The 19,705-nt window shown below is 42.8% G+C and overlaps 1 protein-coding gene across 8 annotated transcripts in view; it reads right to left on the reverse strand.

Moving 5' to 3' along the window:
* Nucleotides 1–19,705, reverse strand: part of Ntrk3 (neurotrophic receptor tyrosine kinase 3) — a 387,384-nt gene that overhangs the window by 108,520 nt on the left and 259,159 nt on the right. For 2 of the 8 annotated variants that reach the window (XM_008759513.4, XM_063287717.1), the window contains 2 exons: nt 11,141–11,275; nt 7,581–9,647 (listed from right to left, as the gene is read on the reverse strand). The exons of the other annotated variants lie outside the window; for them this stretch is intronic. In XM_008759513.4, the coding sequence (XP_008757735.1) occupies nt 9,529–9,647; nt 11,141–11,275 (254 nt within the window). In that variant the 3' untranslated portion in view covers nt 7,581–9,528. Of the gene's footprint in view, nt 1–7,580; nt 9,648–11,140; nt 11,276–19,705 lie in introns of those variants that run through there. 8 annotated transcript variants of the gene reach the window in all.

The following is a 19,705-nucleotide window of genomic DNA, read 5'->3' on the forward strand; positions in this document are numbered from 1 at the left end:
CATTTCTACTTTAACTGAAATTTTGATGGATTCCATTCCCCATGGTATAGAATAAAGATGTATAATTATCACCAAGAGGCTTTTTTTTCCACATCGAGGACCAAAACAAACAAGATACACTATTCTATCCAGTTTGACCACCAATCCATCTGTCACTTTTATTTTCTCCTTTTAATTTTTCTTCACATTTTCTCACTTCATACAATATAGATCTTATATCTATGTCCCTGTCCCTGCCACAAAGTGCAAAGATATTCTGAATACCTGGCATCCTTGATATTCCCAGAAGGAGCATAGGAGAATTGTCTCCATCATCTTTCAGATGAAACAATGGAAAGGTGAAATTCACCTTCCTTGATGCATGTTGACAACTGGTGTCCAGGCCAAGACCAAGAGAGTTGCTACTCACACATGAGCTGGGCTCCTCTGAATTTCTGCCTTGAGAAGCACAGGCTGGTAGCTAACAGACAGGGAAGGGCTATCCAACCATGTACTTCAGACCATTGGAGGGGATGACACCCATGCTTTACACAATAGTTGTTTCCAGAAACTGCCTCCTCCAACCCCTATATCAGATGCTGTTGGTTTTCTACAGAGTAATGACAGTAGACAACCTAAGAAGTGGCCAATCACATGTCAAGGACAAAAAGAAGCTTTACCAGCCAAATACTGGAATGGAAACTCCCATCCCCAGTCCCGTCACTCCTCTACAGCCTGTTTCCATCTTCCCCGTTATAAATAATTCAGTTTCCTTTTCTCTTAAATATCACAAAACCAAGTTGGAATCCTTATGTGGAAGATTTTTCTGTGTCCTCCTCTCCCTCCTCCCCTCCCTCCCTCACCAGCCCAGGCAACTCCCTGGAGAGCGACCTCTCAAGCTTTAACATTTATTCTTTGACATTTCAGACTATTTGTTAGGCAGAGCTGCCTTCTTGAAATCAAAGTTGGAAAATCTTGCTGAAAACTCCCACTTGGCCCTGTCCAAAGGTGACAGGAAGGGTCTGTTAAACCCCAAACACTGGCTTCCTTCCTCACCCAGAGAAACCATCTGATCCCTACTCACAAAAGCAGCTTCTCTGTTTCTCTCTCACACTCTCCCCATGCCATAGGCCAGTACATTCACTGAGAGTCCCCAAGAGCCAAACGATGTGTTTCCTGCCAGGAGTCAGCAGTGGTTCATTGGGACATGGCATTCAGGGCACCTGTTGAATAGGTTGTTTTCCACGTGTGTCAGTCAAGCTTTTTGTCTGATACTGAAATCAATACAGAACGAGGAAAATTAAGTTACTTACCCCAAGTCACTTGCTTAGTGGCAATGCTGAGACTGGGATTCCCATCTTCATTTCTGTGTGCCACCACTAGGTGACATCAGTCTGTGGGAGTGGCCTGTGTTAGAGCAGAAGTCTCATGCTCCTTTGTGAAGGGACTTACCAGATGGAGGACTGAGCCTCCTGTTCGGTAGAGATGTGAGGTATGGTCCTTCCTTGATATCTTTTCCATCAACAGGTCATGGATGAAGCATCCTGCTTAGTTATCTTTTAAAAGCTTCTAACCACACAATAACCAGTGTTTCCTGAAGAATGTGTGTGGAATGTACTAATAGATGTTAAGTAAATATGCTCCATATTCAATTATGATGGAAAACTTGCAGAATAACAAGGTTTATTTACAGTAGGGATTTTCAGAGCCTTCAATATCCCAATATACACCGTGAACCTGTAAGAGCTGGATAAGCGTGTGTTGCTCCCTAAAGTTATCTGTTGAATCTTTAGCATCCGATAGACTTAAAGAGAGTGCTTCTGGGGCCGGTGATGAGAGGCATGTGATCTTCACATCATTTAACTAGTAACTGAAATGAGAAAATGATTTTTCTGCAAGTTGGGAAATTCCAAATTAAGGAAGAACCATATTGTGGTAGCTGAAGCCTTGCCCAGAAAACTGAACTGTCCATGTGGAATAACAGTTGGTGAAGTGGCTGACCCAATAAAATCATTATGGTAGCCATTGCGGTCTTCTTCTTAAGCAAGTTGGCCATTTGACATCATGGGTGTTAAGCTGCAAATGTCTGTTAGGGTCACAAGAAATGCCAAATCGACAGCCATAAAGATTGAAGCATTCTGTGGATCATTTAGACACGAATTGAAAATTTAAAGTCTCCCAACATGAAATTGCAAAATATGATCCGTACCGATGGCACCTCTCATGGTGCCCACTGACTGGGAAAGACCAGACTCCAGGTCTCCCTGGTCAATCCAGTATCAGCTTTCCCTCAAGTAAAGAACTTGAGCAAAACTATCGCACCCTGGTGGAGACACCCAGAGAGTTTTTCAGGTCCTGGCTGTACTTTCTTAGCTAGACTGATCCTTTAGAAAATAACACTCTCAAAGATTTGCTTGCAGATTTATTCCTTCCCCATTATAGGCAGGAAGGCGATGATACTGATGTGTGCATAGTGCACGGGCTTGATTCAGTTAGCATTTAGCCTGTGTTCTAGGATTTTCCAGCTCCCTACGAGCCTATGGGGCACAAACTTCAGGTCACAGATGTGCTCTTGTCTTGATCAGAAGGGCAAATCTTCGAGATTGCTCCTCCATGAAAGACACTGAGAACTGCTGCAGGCTTAGAGGCTAGACCCTCCATCAAACTCAAGGGTACTTCAAGAACCTGAGAGTCAGACACCAAGTCACATTTCCCATAAGGATTCATATGGCTCTTGTCCCCAGTCATCGCCTTCTCTTTCCCTGAGAAGTCCACTGAGAAGGGGACCAGGATTCACAAGTGTTAGCCAAATAAAATTGCAAGTCTTACAAAGTGAGACACACCACACATATCACAGTGACACAAACACAGCAAAGCTAGCATGTGCTCAGAGTAAGAAAGTTGGTGGCGCTTCAGAACTTTGTAATAGGAGATTTGCCAGGCCACATCTGACAGCATTGAAGTCACTTTACCATTGCCAGCTTAGGTTCTTGTCCCCCTCACTGGCAAATGAGCTTTGCAGTCAAGAGAGGAAAGAAAGTATATTTTTAAGGGAAATAGGCTAGTTGTTCCAATAAAGTTGCCAAAGGCAGAATCAGGCCTCATTTCCTGCCATAGTTCCAGACAGCATAAAGGTGACAGAAACAGAAGGAAAGAGATGTGTAGAGGCAAGCTGGCCTTGTAGTTCCCCAACAAAGCTTTCTCCCATGTTACTTACCAAAGTCTGGCTTGGTGGTGTGTTTTGAGTTGCTATGATGCTCTTGAAGCCAGTCTTGGGGAGGGGAGCACAGTTCTGGAATGCATACCTGTGAGCAGCCTCACTTCCTGTTCCTTTACCCCTGTCCATGGCTAAGTAGGGGTCCTGACCACCCCTCCTCTGAACCCACATGTATCAGTTGCCTTTTTTTCAGTTGAGGGGTAAAGTAAGAATTCAGTGGTTTGGAATCAGAATATCCAGGGTCCATTCTTTGGGCTGTGCCATACATCCCATTTTACCCACTTACCCTTATCAAAGTTGTATTCATTTACATTGAAAAGGCTTTGAAGGACTGTGATTTGCATAGGGTCATGAGTTAACACTGTGATTATGCAAAGCCCAGGGGTGTCCCTGATCATGTGTAATAAATCCCTGTGTCTCCTAGTGTGCAGGCCTGGAAGTCCCACCAGAGCTGTCATCAATGGCTTTTTCTGCAACTCTGGTTGCTTTTCCAGGAGTCTGTAATCCTGACTTTCACCTTCACTCCAAAATGTCTCAAGTGCCCGCTGGGCATGGTCTGGAGGCTCTCCACACAGGTGTTATCAGCATCCTTTTAACTTAGCAGGATCTATGCTCCACACAGTTCACCCTAAACATCTCACTTCTGCTTGTCCCAGAAGCCAAGCTTGTCCCCATCTATGACTTAACCTTAAGAGTCCCCTTCTTATTCCCAGATGTCCTTCTACAGACTGGAGCATGCAGAAACTTTGAACAAGGCTCCAAAAATTCAAATCCACCTGCCAGGAGAAGAGAGTGGGCAAGGAAGACTGTGGGCAAGCACACTCAAAGATCTCCTATGTTATAGGGAGCTGTTCTCCAGATAGAGAGGCTTCACAAGGCAGAGGGGTCACAGATCTTATGCAAGCCACATAGACTGATCTTTCCTGGCCAAGTTGTCCTTTAATGAAAAAATGAGGCCAGGTTATCCTGCAGAGGTTACAATCATTGTGTACAAAGAAATAGGACCCAAATCCTTGGGAGCAGGCTTCTGAATCCTGATGTAATTTTGAAACCCACCCCCCCTCCCCTGCCCTGGCTAACACATCTCCTTCAAGTCACTTGTGAGTTCAAGTAGGGTTGAAGGAGGAATCTGATTTAGCTCTGAAAATACACTGTCAGATCTAGGCTGAGATTCTCTTGGGAAGTGGGAAGTAGAGGGGGCCGTAACCACAGGATTTCTAGAGGCAGAACGAACGCAGAACCAGAGCTTTTCAAGGAAACCCGAGGCTGCTAAGTAGCTTCACCCACACCAACCAGCGTTAAAGAGCAGGAGTCGGGTGGGTAGGTAGCACAGGCAGAGGAGAGGAGTGGAACCTGAGGCCAGCACTGGATGTTGCAGATGCAACTCAGTCCAGCACTTTCCAGTCTCTCTCCCTCCACTGTCAAGCAGAAGAGTTTCTTCCTTGTCTCCCAGAGGAGCCTCCAAGGAACCAAGCCTATCCTACTCTTCACTATCCTATTCTTTCTGTCTTTCTGCCACTTTTTTACATTTTGCATCAGAGTCACGTTAAACGACGTGTGTGCAGCTCTGGCTTCAGTGCAGGAGTCGGCAAGCACCAAAGCCTCCCACTCTGCCCAATCCATGACTGTCTTAGTTCAGAAAGCTATGCAACAGTGAACTCATCCTGCATTGATCTACCCACTCCTGTGCTTGCTCTGGGGAACCAAGCCCTCGTCAACTACCTTAAGATTGTATCAGAGACTCTTGATCTTTGCTCTACTCTGGTTTCAGCCTGAAGGAACTGGGCCAATTTAGAATTAGAAGAGGTGTCACAGCCTAGTGTTGTGCTGCCGTTGCTGCTGCTGCTGCTGCTGCTGTCATACCTATGGAGGGCAGAGGTGAGGACAGAGGTGTTGTAAACTTGCCTGCAATATGGAATTCCCATGCTAGAAAGTAGAGCCTGGGAAGCCCAGAGGCCAGCTTCTTTGCTTCTGATTGGAAGTTACTTTGTGTCTGTTCTCTGCTTGGAGACAATTAAATGGCAGAGAGTCAATACACCAGGTGATATCAAAGACAGTTCCAGAGGGAAACAAGGAATAGTGCATGAAGGACCATATCTTAAGGTAGAGGGTAGGGTAAAGCCTCCAGGAGCAGAAAAGAGGCTGCTTTGGGGGACCAAAAGAACCCTGAGCACAGGCATACCCTGAGATGTCATTAGTCATAAACTGAGGAAACCCAGAATAGTTACTTTGTCTGAGCCTCACTTTCCCATGGATAGAAAGTTCTGGTTCTGCTTAGGTGCTTCCTATGATAAACAGGGTGATGACTATGAGTGCTCCATTGTGAACCAAATCTGAGGTACTTAGCCCTCAGTTTCTTGAACAACACTGCCTCATGCACAGCCTCTGTATGCTGTGTCCCTTAAAGGTACCTAGTAGAGTAAGCTTATAGTTGAGTTTCACAGTCTCCAATACACACAAGTGGCACCTCTTAAATACCACTCTGGAATAAAGATCAAAAAGTGCCTGACAAGCATGCTGGGCTCATGGGTTAGCCAGGCATGATGTTCTACAACAACATTTCATAGGATTAAATCACACCCTTAAGTCTAAGAAAGCCACCATGAATATCTATCAGTGAGCTCTGAACCAAGGTGAGGAAATTGCAGGTCCGACTGGTGATGCTCCTTAGCCCTCCTATCTGGCAGCCTTTCTGGACTGAGCTCTTCTTTGGGCGTACCCTGTATCGGTTCTGCCTGTCCCCAAGGTCTAATGGGGAGAATCTCATGGCACATTAATACATAGCAGGATAGCATGGAAATGACAGGCCTTGAGATGAGACGTTCCCTTGCAAACTCATCCAGGTCCTTCTTCTGTCAGGCAACCTTCCTGCATGTCTGTGCCATTCACGATAGTGTCTTCCAACGCCATTGTAGATCTTCTCAACCCTTATAAGATCTTCTCGCACAGGCACGGAGCCTTGCCTCATACCTCACTAACAAAATAGAAGCCACCACACAAAGACTCCCTCATTTTCTTGCTCCTGAACTTCTAAACAACCCCACAGCTCTATGTTTTCCTCTTGCACCCTGCCATGTAAGTGTTCTCCATGCTAACTAACCCGTGTTTTCTCCCATCTTCTCGGGACTTATTCTCACCCACTGTCTAAGCTGTGCACTGGCAGGCTGTATGCATGGAATAACACAATTAATACATATTTCTCATATGAAAATCCAAAATTTTCTCTTGAATTCATGACCCTTTCCTTGGTCCCAAGGGTAGTCCTGAATACCAGATATCTCTGCCCCAACACTGATATCTTCGAACCTTAAAGGATATACAAAAGTGGAGATTTAGTGCAGCCTCTATACCAGGCCACTCTCATGAACATAGACTTGCAGTTAGGGTAGGAAGTATTCAAGCAGACATGTGTAGAAAATAAAGTAAGTTATTTTACACAGAAAGGCACCAATCTCATCTTAGCAACACCCCCACACCTTCCACCTACCTTGGCTCATTTTTCCTTTACTTTCTACATAATGGAGCTCCAACAAGGCCCAGTGAGGCCCAGAGAAAAGTCCATATCCACCTACTATTCTTTCTCCAACCCTTATTCTTCTGTTTTTGTTCCTCCCCTCCCCCCCCAAAAAAAACAAATATAAAGGACAGAAGGCATTTTGGCCTTTACACTTGTGGTGAAGCCAGGATCCAAGCTTGGTCAGAGAGATAAACCCTCTCAACTCAGCTTTTGACTTTCAGTAGGATCCAGGGAATATTTTCACATTCTGGAACCCATGTGAACCAGGACAGCTAAACCAAGGTGAGTGTGGGCATGCATGTGCATATGTCTATATATTATGTATGTGCAAAGATATTGGTCTGTAATATCAGAGAATAATCTTTTTCTAAGTAAGGAAAGACAGAAAGGTACTCTGCCAGAGGGAGAACCCACAGGCTTGCTGATACATCAAACAGAAAGGCTCCCCACCCCAACTCCCAGATCCCTTTGAACATCAGCTCTGAAAATAATACTTCTACAAGTCTTAGCTTCTCAGATAGCAGAAAACTCCCCAGGTACCAAGGATATCAGTAGCTCTAGTCGTAACTAAAGGAATTGAGTTTGAATCTTGCTTCTGCCTGTCACACTCTGTAATGATAAACACTGAACATCTCTAGGTAGCTAATAAGATGAAGAAGCACTCTATTATAGGAATCTGAGGTACCTGGAGGGGTCTCCATGAATCCAATCGATGGGACATACTGTGAAACCCTGTCACTAGCAGAGTGTGCTATAAACTTCTGCTGAAAAGGAATATCGAAATGGCAAACAAATTCTGGGCAACCTAGAATTGCTACATCTTAATACTCTTTGCAAAACTTCCAAATAAGAGGTCTGATGCAGTTGTTTCATTAGAAAATAAAGTGTTTATTAAGAAACTATACACTGAACACTCCTATAAGTCTCTGTGGAAACACAATGCCCCATTGTCATAGCACAAAGTGAAGAAATGCCAGAATAAAAGATGCTGTGATGGATGGAGCCCGAGAGGCTGGAAATGAGGTCATGATTTACAACAATTAAAAACATCATCCTCAAGCTTACTCCTTAAAGCCACACTCAGGAGTAGATCTGAACCCGAGGGATCATCTGGGTGTGATGGGGAAGAGTCTGACCTAGAACCATGGGAAGTAGGATAAGAGGTGCTAGAAGGAACTGGGGGCCCTTGAGGAACCCTGTACCTAAAGTGACACTGTGGAGGTCACTCTGGGTCCTGGGAAAGAACTTGGAAAGCTACATGCTTATGTACCCCACGGAGGTATCTAGAGCATCAGGCTAGGAACCTGGCATGATGATCCACCATCTACAGGCACTAAGGGCTATAACCCTTGAGTAGTATCTTTAGCATGTAGGTAAATTTGCTCAATTTGCCATCAGCATATGTTCTGTCTTTCACTGCTGTGCAATACTACATCAGAACATACTGGTTGTTAAATAACCACTACGTTGTCTCAAGAACTTAACTTGGGATGCCCGCTCTCCTTTCCCATAACAGGGACCTCCATGGAACTGGGGAGAGTTGGTGCCAAGCCAGAATTCACTCAGCCGGCACTCAGCCAACCTGGCAAAGCTATTATGCTCTGCCTTTCCTATTATATAAAGAACTATCAACCCCTTCCCCCTCCCCAGAGGGCCAAAATGGGGGAACAACCCTTCTTTGGGAGAGGATGGCTCTAGAGTAAGACATGAGTGGAAGCAAGCAAAGTGAACACACATATCAACCAGAGACCAGGATGACACACCCGTCAGTGCCATGAGAGGGGCAGGAGGAGACCAGGTTTTTACTTCACTTCCCCTTCAGTTCATCTTGACCTTGACTGATGATTCCACTGGGTTCCAAAGGTTCTCAGAGTCAAGAGAAAGTGAATGTAGGGGAGGAGAGCCAATCCCGAGATCATAGGCTAGGAGGAAGGGTCTTGGTCCCTGATTCCCTTGGTCCCTTGTGGTCCTAGTAGGATGGCCAATCCACAGGCAAGACCTTCTGTAGCCAATGCTTGTCGGAACTGTAGCTCTAGGGACCCAGGTGGAGTCAGCAAAAAAACTCTTTCCAAAGGACTTTCTAACATTGCACTCATTGTGAGCCATTCCAGAAAGAAGAAGAAGGAGGGGGCAAGTGTGTCCACAAAAAAAGTATGATATTTCTCCACACACACACATACACAAAAAAATAAAGATAAAAATAAACCAACAAAATGACTGTCTTCCATTCTTCCCTCTGAGACCTAATCTGTTGCCAACACTTGGGCCTGGCTCTCCTTCCTCTTACCGCGCCATCTCCACCTCTGCTTAAGAGCTCTCTGTGACTCTTCCCCACTGGAGGTTGCAGGGTGATGAGATCACTGAGAGGACAACATGGAGACCCCATGCTTCCAAGCAGGAAAGTGAGACTGGAACACGGCTGGACTTCAGGCTTTCTCGTGATGGTTGGGTCAAGAGAATGGCTAGTGTGTTTAAAAGGTAGCTCCTGGTGCTTGGGTTTGGATTTTCTTTATTGGCTCTAAAGACGTTGGCAGGAGTTGCCTCGGAGGCCGGAGGAAAAGGAGCACAGTGATGACAGGAGGGAGGGGCAACCTGCCAGTGGTCGATGGGAGACACACCCATCTCAGTGTTGATAAAGGGTGTGGGAGCACTGGTGGCTCATGCAGTTTCTAATTAGCATCCCTGGATCCAAAAAGAGCAACGCCTAGTGCTTCCAACCTCTCAGAGGGCCCATCCTACCAAGGTGACATCAGAACAAGGAGACATAAAAGAAGTTTTTTTTTGTTTTTTTGTTTGTTTGTTTGTTTTGTTTTTTTTAAAAGCCATGACGTCCTTTGCTGAAATAAACATTGACATCCTCAACATAGATGCCATGGTTAAGAGGCTTGGAATGTCCGGAAAGGCTTATTGGATTCAACATAATTTCTCTGAAACCTATAAAAAAACAAAAAGAAAAAAAAACAGAAAAACAGAAAAAAAGCAAAATAAAGTAAAAACCAAAACCCCCCAAAGAAGATTAAACCTAAGAGGGGAAACAGAGAGGGAGCTTAAAAGGGGAAAATCTAGAGCTATAGATACAGGAATAGACTGGGAATGGATAAAATGAACTGCCAGCAGAAGGGAAGGATGGGGTAAGGATAACTTAAAACAAGTGTGCTCAGAGAAAGGGGAAACACTCCATTTTGCTGGGGCCTTCACTGAACCAAGAGAGGGACATGAGCAAGCATTCCACTGGGCGTTTGGCCTGGAACTGTCATGGAAGAGGTACAGCAGACTCATCTAAGGGAGTCTTGGTCTATGAGCATGTTTCTGGGTGGAAAACACCCTGACAATGAGCTTCTCTGGAGCTGGAAAAGGGGTGTGAATGTACACTTCCATTGCCAGAGGAGTAGGGGAAGAAGGCCCTGCTTTATGAGAACTCAACGTCCTTAGGGGCTCCAATTCTAAGAACTAAACTTCTTACCACTCTCAACTACACAAGGAAGTAAAGGTACTATCCTCCTAAGCCTACATGCACTTTCTCATTAGCCTCTCAACTTTCCCAGAATCCTCTGTCTTAGAGGGGCTAGAGCCATCATAAAGGAGTAAGTGATATAGTTGGCCACAAGGTCATGAGCTGCCTCCAGAAGAATAAACTTCCGTGATAGTTTGGTTTCTTTCTGGTCACATGTCTAGGGACTGAATAGGATGTCCAGAGATGTGAGTATTCCTAATCAAACTCCAGAAAAGTATGGCTCAGTCAATCTCATTTATCTATTTATATATGGGAGATGGGAGCAGGTGAACAGATTAAAAAAAATCAGCTTTCTAAGAAAACTGTATGTGGGAATGGAGTGCTTACAATGAGTCCATAAGTATTGGGCGTACACAGTGGGGAGACTAAAACAGAGTTCAATTATACTGCGATGTCCTTGCTTCCCCTACTTAGGACATAGTATGAACAAAATAGGGATGAATCAGTTTGGTTGTTATGTTACATCTGTCTGCAAGGAGTGAGATCAGTTTATGAAAATAGAGGACATCTCCCTTGTTCATGATGTTATGTCAAGGGGAAATTTCGTTTTCCATGGGCTGTGATTCCATGGTTCTATGCTGAACCCCAACCAGGGCATCTCTGGCACATGACAGAGCAGGAGAGGAATTCCAGACATCTGAGAAGCCTGCTGAAGTTTATGATTTTGCTGCTTCTCTCCAGGCCATGGTCCCTCTCTTGTATTTCTACATTTTTCACTTTAATCAAAGGAAGCTTCCTCCTCTGAAAAAGATTCCTCTCACTCAAGGGACTTGAGTAGTAACCCCAACCTGGACAGACACCTAGCTATATAGCCTAGGCCTTTGAGGGCTTTTGGGTCTTTAGGTCTTAAGAATCAAAACTGGTAAGGGAAGGGGCTTTACTTCATACAAAGATGTCAAAGGAAGTAACTCACCATGTGACCTTGGGTAGGACACATCCCCACTCTGGACCTCAGGTTCCTCATATATATAGTGAGTTGATGGGACTAGATGATCTCTATTGTCCTTCAAGTTTAATATCCCATGATTGTCTATGTTTGAAAAGACCCCTGGCAGAAGAGGCAGACACAGGGGATTAATGGTCAGTATTAAACCCCAAGTCCAAACACTTGGGGAAGTCGTCTTAAATGCACAATGCCAGAAACAGAAATCAAGTGCTCCCAGCGCCTGTATCCACACTGCTTTGCCTGATTCATTTGATGTATAAAATCTAATCAATTTCCTGAGCATTGATCAAGTTAGAGTGGGGGAGTTGCCATCACCATGAATTCTGCTCAATCATTTTCCTAACCTGTTTGACCAAAACCCATTCCATTTAATAGTTTTAACACCCCCAAATTATTCTCACTGCTACTATCCTGGGTGCCATTCCTGAGTTGGGGAGGGGCAGAGTTTTATGACATGGGAGATGATTCTGCTGGACCCAAGATGCCCTTTCTGACTCCTTATCCCACAGAAGAAATGTCCAAGAGGAAGTGATGTGATAAAGGGTGATGATACGATAGATGGAATGGCTTGCTCCTTCAAATCCTTCTTGCCACCATCAGGGCAAAAACCTTTGGAACAGCAAAAGTTACAGTTTCAGTGGAGACTCTAAGGCTACCGCATGAAGGTGATAGCATTACAGGTTCTGAGAGAGATCTCTCCTTTAGAGACTATACAACACCCATAGGCCCAGGAAGACTCCATGTCAGACCTATAACAGACCAAGGCCAAACCTGCCTCAGTCCCTGCCAATGTCCCTAAAGCTGCCTCTGCAAACACAGACATTTTCCCACATGAGCCAGGATCCAAAGTTTGTTTTCTCTGGAACTCTTTCCCAGGTGGAGCCTTTCCAAGATTCTAAAGGCTGAAGCTTGATAGCATAAGAGGCACCACTCCAAACCCCTGCATCCCCCACCCCCACTCCTCATAACAACCCCAGAAGATGAAGGGAAGACATCTGCTCAGAGGAGGATGGAAAAGGCCTGGACCACAGGAGATGTAAGGAAAAACCTAATTGGGCAGAGAGGAGGTTAAAGAGAGGCAAACAGGCTTCTTAAGAAGGTCTTGCCCCACAGGTGGCCCAGCAAAAACCAAAAACATTCAACAATAAAAAAAACCCTTCTATCTCTCAGCAGCAGCTCTCTTCCCAGTCATCCAGCATGAAGGAACTTGCAGACTCTGTAATTCAGTAAAAAGCCTAGACATCAGGGATTGTCCAAGTCTGAGAAGCAAGCCAGAAATGCTAAGGTTGCTCCAGGAAAGGAAAGGGAGTTGTTAGGGGAGGCAGCTAGAAGGAAAGGGATGTGGAACACCCAAAGGATTGAGTGAGGGGTCTTGGAACCTACCCTCTAACGAACCAAGAACAGAATAACTGTGCACAGCCAAGTCCTTGATATTCTCAGCAGCACTGGAAACTCAGTCCCCATGGATGTGTAATGCAAAAGAAAGCCCGAGATTTCAAACCCCCGTTTCCCAACAGCTGTATAAACCCCAAGCATCTCTTCCTGGCTGAGGTTTCCACCCTTCAGTCTGACGAGCAGCCAGCAGCTCTCTAACGTCTATAGTGAGTGATAAGCATCTTCCTGTGTCTCCTGCCTACACTTACTTCATCTAACTTTGGAATCACATGGGCTTCTCCTTCTGTTCCCTTTTGTTACCTAGCCTACTCATAAAGCGCTTATTTTAGGTACCACTGGATAACTTTCCTGTGCTCTCTCTTCAAGTGTATTTGTCATCTTGGAGTCATTACATCACAAGAATGAACTGAAATGCATAGGGCTCTGGTGTTAAGGGAATGGGTAGCTTTATTAACAGACATCAAGGCAATTCTGGAAGGAGGGCTACCCTATTTCAGTCAGTATGTCATCCTTGTGAGAGCCTCCCCACCTTTCTCCAATGGTGAGAAGGAGTAAACTGTTATTTCACCACAATTCTAGCAGGCCTAGGAATAAAGGAAGAGCCTAAAGCAAAGCCTCTATTAGCAGACATACCACACAGTCCAGAGATTCATTATCATGCCAGCCATTGGGTAAGGTTAATCGATTATCCTGCACCATCCTCAAACATGCATTAACTCAACAATATTTCAAAACCTTCTAATGTTATCTTGTAGCAGTTTGAATTTGAATATAGATCTCTCTAACTCCAAAATACTTGAAATGACCCACTTAGAAATAAGGCCCCTTAATGAAAACCAATTTTTAGGAAGAGGTGCAGGGAGAAAGCCAAGACAGTGACAGCGAGGACATTCTCCAGTGAAGAGGAACCTGCCCCCTCCAGCAGTAGGTATATGCCTGGGCTTTCTTTCCTCACAAACAGTTCTTATAGCTAAAGAGCCACATAGTCCCACACCATGCCACTTCTCTCACCTGGCACAACACAGACCTGCTTTTCCCTGGATCCCCCTGTCTCATCCTAGCAGGAACATATTGTTTGGATTGGGGCCTTCCCAGTATGGAATCCCAAACTCCATCTAGACATTAACTGCACTTGGAATGATTTCCTGGAGTTCAGACTAGGAAGGATGAAAAATAACTTATGAGGAGAAGGCACTAAGGACTGTGGCAAGAAGAGACATTTTCAGTACAGCCATGATCACAACAAGGGTAGGAAAGCCTAGCATAATGTGTAGAGCAAGGATTGGTTCTGTGTCCTGGCTTAGCCACTGTACACTGTATACTGAATAGGGTGAGTGGGAGAGTTCACCCTGTTGAAGGAAAGTTCCCTCCTAGGTAGTTTTTTTTTCTTTTTGGGGGCGGGTTGGATGTTATGTCCTCCAAATTCATGGTGAGAATGTCCTCAGGTTCGTGCATTATGACTGTGTTCTGCTGGACCTTTACTTTGATGGGGAAGTTGCTCTTTGGAATTTAAGTTCTTTCTTCTTCTATTATCAAATTCAATAAAAATACAGAAGTGTTGGCTCAAGTTGTCAAGTCTCAAACCCTAGCCTCACTGACTGCAGACTAGATCATTTAAAACTCATCTGTGATTCTGTAACTCAAGATAGCAAGCCTAGCCCATAGGCCATGCATAGCCCTGGAACCGCACTTGCCTACTTTCTCTCTTGTTCTCTTACCGTGACTCTCAAGTTCTTCCTCTCCTTCTACTCCTACACCAAACAAGTGAATTTCTTTAAACTTTGTGAAGTTTTACTTAGTTTCCAACATTCAAACTTCAGAAGATTTCACACTTAACATATCCCTATTTGTAGCTTCTTTTAAAAACCCAAGAGTTCTGGCAATGCTGAACTAACATTCTATGTAGTAGTGATCACCTGAGACAGGTGGTGTCCATATTCTGTGGATGATCTCTGTGATTCAGCATATCCCTCCACTCTGTGGGTTCCTCTTCCCTTTCACTTAGTTACCTGAATTAACAGTCTTCCCACCTGAGTCTGGTACTTAGCAATCATCAGGCTATGTCTGTATATTAGAAAACACCATGGAGGTAATGACATTCAGCAATCACTGAGTGTCCTATTAATACAAAACTGTCTGGTCACAGTTGGCAGTTACAAAGGATGTCCTGGAAGTGTATAGCAGAAGATCAAGTCTGCCGTCTCAAAGATACAAGACAGTTCAGGAACACAGCTGTATGCATAAGAGGGGGACTATGTTGAGAAATGAAATTCTCAATAAGGAAATATGTTTTGGATGGCAAGGTGACTAAGCAGATAAAGGTATAACCAAGCACCAAAAAGTCTTGGACCTGAGTTTAGTCCTGGGAAGTCATATAGTGGAAGGAGAACAACTCACACAAGTTGGCCTCTTACACTTATATATGTACCCTGGAAAACACGCACACACACACACACAAATGCACATACACACACATGCACACACGCACACACATGCATGCATGCACATGTACACACCTATCCATTACATATTTGTAATTATTAAACAAAAGAAAACATATTGGAACACCCAAAATATCTCTGCAAGAAGGGAGTGTGGCAATTGTGTCATCCACAGTGCCTGGTGTAGATAAGGTATATGAAAAACAATCCTTGGGCTTTTAAATGCAGCTGTTATATTTCCTACATTACAGAAAATATCATAAAAATGTTACAAAGACTTCTATAGGATGCAGAAGTGTAATTGCACCTGTAATATTACAACATGGACAAATACTGAACATAGTGCCCTGGCTTCAATATGCAGTGCCCTTTCCTGTACAGCAGCCCCAATACTGCTGGCAAACTATGGAATGACATTTCCTGAACCACTGGGCAGCAAGATCAAATCTGGTTCCAGCTGTATGGTACTGGCTCAGTGAAAGGTAGCTGAGGCTGAATGCAGCCCGTCATGCAATCATGCTCATGGAATTCAGATGGGAAGGCAATCAAGTCTGGATAAAAGTGCACAGAACACTGAGATTCTCAGAAGCATGAGTACTGGAAAAATCTTGGAGCTTTTGGCTCACTCCTAAAGAGTACTATAAGGACCTCATACGAAAGGAGAAAGCCATTCTGGGGGAATAGTGCCTGTAGTATTACTAAAACTACCCCAGTAATAGACTGATCTTGGCTTACATGAATGAACTACTAATCTTCCAAAAAGCAAAATCCTTTCCATCCCATGGCATGAATAAAGTCACCTTTCTGAGCCAAAAGAACTCCATACTTCCTAGAGCAAAAACATAAATCATCTTACTATTCTCAAAACTTGCTATAACATGAGATCATTGAACATCTCTTTCTTGATTGATTAAGAGAAAAGAAAACCTAGGTATTGATAGTCTATCTACATTTCTTTTCTTAACTTCAAAATATCTTTTACATTAATTATGCCCTTTTTCTGTTTATTGATTCTTTGGATTCTTCTTAAATGTTTAATATATCAGTAAAGTGTAGAGAATATCAAAACTCTGTGCCCAGTGCCTAGCATCTTTTGGTATCTTCTTTTCAGCTCTTTTAAAGACAGTCTATTATAACTATGGCCAGTAATTCACCTATGTGCATCCAATACCTTTTTTCCCAGACCAGAGCTAACCACTGTTCTGACATAAGTGATTGACAGAGGCACACTTACTGGTATACATACTCACACCCAGATTACAGTATTATCTTGCCTAGTCTTTCAAATCTAAAATAAGATTGACCTTTGTTTTGTGAAACAAGGTTTTATATAGTCAAGCTGGCTTGAAACTTGCTACTATAAACTGAAAAATATGGTAGTTTGCATAAGAAATGTCCCCATAGACTCATGCATTTGAATATTTTCTCCAGTTGGTGGTACTCCTTAAGGAAGTTAAGAAACCCTTAGGAGGTAGAGTCTTGCTGGAGAAAGTGGGTCATAGGAGTGGGCTTTTATATATAGCCCCATTCCACTTCTTATCTCCCTCTTCTCTCTCCTTCCTATGTATGGACAAAAGTATGAGCATCTGATAAGCCAGATGCTTGCTCCTGCCACCATGCTTTCCCTAACTGTTGCTGTGCCTTTGCCATATTGGTGAACTCTAGCCCTCTGAAACTGTAAGCTAAAATATATTCTTTTCTCCCTTTGGCTGCTTTCTTGTGGGTATTCTACCTATATAATATAAAGGTAACTTGACCTGCAGTCCTGATCCTTGTACACCTGCCGCTCAAATATGAAGCTTACAGGCTTACCCAATCAAATCTAACAAAACAGGATGCCTTCTGATATTGACACATTTGATTTCATCTACTATCTTTATTTAGTTGTTTGTTTGTTGGTTGTTGTTGTTGTTTTATTTTCTTATCATGCCAGAAATGGGATCAAGGGCTAGTTGCATGGTAGGCAAGAACTCTATCAATAACCTTTATCCTCAGGCTTTCATTTATTGATTTTTAGCAGATGGCATCATTGTGTTAATGTTACAAGTTATTTTTCAGTTCTATCAACTACTAGTTGTTTTTATTTTTCTATTATTCATAAAGTTTCAAAAATCTTTATGACAAAAGTCTACATACTTATAGGAGCAACACTTTGGAACATTAGTTAGCAAGTCTCCTGTTAAAGGTCAGGTAGAAAATATTTTAGGATATGGATACTATATAGTTCTTTTTGCACCCACCAAATACTGCCAGTGTGGCCTGGAAGCAACCACAGACAAAAGGAAACAGGACACACACACACACACACACACACACACACACACACACACACATTTTCATTTACAAAAGCAGGCAGGAGTCAGACTGGCACCATTTGCTATCTCTGTTCTAGAGCTTTGTTTCTCAAATGAAAGTGGGTAAATGTGCTAACAGCTTTAGCAACAGCTGGGAGCTTAGTGGAAATGAAGGTGCTTCCAGATCAGTGAATCAGCATCTGCATTTTAACAAGCTCTTCAGGTGATCCCCATGCACAGAAACATTTGAGAAGCACATTTTTGACAATGTTCCTTTGGAGTATCTACATCTCAATATTTTTCCAAAGTTGATAATAATCTTATTCCTGTAATAACTAAGTGGAGAAACATTTTGCCATCTAATTCCACACCTGATATTGTTGTCCTTCCAAACTGATCAGTGGTAGATATTGCCTTGTAATTGCAACATAAATTCCTAAGGTGGGAATGTGTGCCCACCTTACTTCATAGTTTGGTAACTTTAATTATTCTGGCTAGTTTTTTTTTTTTCCGGAGCTGGGGACCGAACCCAGGGCCTTGCGCTTGCTAGGCTAGCGCTCTACCACTGAGCTAAATCCCCAAACCCAACTTTAATTATTCTGTATGCAAATTCTCTGTTGGCTGCATACACCAGAATGCTCTCTGAGTCTATTGATTGTCTTTTGCTATAAAGGTCAAAGGTTTTTAGGATTTAAATTAATATAGTCATATGCTGGGTATGTTGGTACAGGCTTTCAATCTGAGCACTCTAGTGTCTAAGGCAGGAGAATTGCAACAAGTTTCAGACAAGACTGAGATACAAATTGATGATGTATTCAAATGTATTCATCTTTCACTTCATGTTATCTGTAAGCTATTTAAAGGACTGTTTGGCTCCTCAAAGATAAGCCATATTCTCTTATTAAACAACTATATTCCATACAGAAGAATTCTAAATACTTTATGCAGAGCTCTTCACTCAAGGATGTGGAACATATCTCCTCTCTCTTAAGTATATTGTTCTTGGCATATATCTAAAGTGCAGGAAAAGGAAGATTCATGCAATTTTACAGTAATAAAACATGGCAAATGTCCTAGCCAGTTAGTTGATCAGGTTTAATGCCCCTGTGGTCACCCATGTGTTTAAATGTATATCTTGATGTATGTGATAAAAATAACACTATGTCTCTATGGTATTCCTCCTTCAAAGCAATCACCCCAGTCCCAGTTGATAAGCCTAAAGTCATACACACTCTATATAAAACCTGAACAAGGAGTCTAAAGAGACCCAGTTACCAAATTCAGCATGGGTCAGAGAAAAGACAGTGGGGCAGGACATCATAAAATCAGAATAATATCATCTTTACTTAACAAGACTAGACCAGCACTGGTTTCTTAGTTCTCGTGGGTGTGTCCTGACAAAAGAGGATGATTACAATGGCAGATGCTGAATGTAGGAGAAACACAAGATAATTCAATCACTATAGAAACTTTTCTGACTAATGAAAATAACTTTAAAATAAGAAGTTGGTGGACAAAACTATTGTTTTAAACTTTACTCATGTTATCAGTGAGTATGAAGTAACACAATCACTATTTTATTGTATAGTTTCTCCCCTTGCATACTAATTTACAATGGCCTACACAAGAATTCAGATCCCTATATCTAATTGTTTGTGCATTCAACTATCTACTTACTATAGCTACATAGTAAAGGATGTCCTTGAATTCCTGATCCTCTTAGATTCAGTTCTCAAGTGCTGGCCCTACAAGTAAATCATATCACTCTGTGCAGCAAAATGGGACACTTTCTATGTTACGGTGTGTAGCCTTCATTCATTAACTCGACTTATTTTATTTTTGTTATTTCATTTCTGGAAATGGAACCTACAGCCTATACACATATTATATGTATATGCCCATATTTTCAGGATGTCCCACAAATTCCTTCTATAATCATTACTCTCTTTTATTTATCCCAGAATAATATAGAACTCAGAACATCCCCTGCTGTGTTTATACCTTTTACTGTACATGTTTTATTTGATTTTATTTTTTCCAAATGTTATTTGTTTTAATTTTTCTAATTTTGTTTATGCAATATATGGTTGTTGTTGCTGTTGTTGTTGTTGCTGTTATGCTTGTTTGTTTTGTGGAGGAAAGGGCATGTTCCATGGTACTTATGTAGAGGTCAGAAGATAAACTACAGAAGTAAATTCTCTCCTTCTACCCTGTGGATTCATAGGGTTGAACTCAAGTCAAGTTTGGCACCAACCCCCTAATTACCTCATTGGCCATTGATTTTTTAGATGGAGTCTTACTATGTAGCTCAGGCTGACCTTGGATTCAGAATGAAGTGCAGGCTGGTTTTAAACCTGTAGCCCCTTTGATCTCACCTTCTGAGTGTTAATATTATAGAGGTG

Source organism: Rattus norvegicus, chromosome 1 (genome assembly GCF_036323735.1).
Source record: "Rattus norvegicus strain BN/NHsdMcwi chromosome 1, GRCr8, whole genome shotgun sequence".
NCBI classification, from domain to species: Eukaryota; Metazoa; Chordata; class Mammalia; order Rodentia; family Muridae; genus Rattus; species Rattus norvegicus.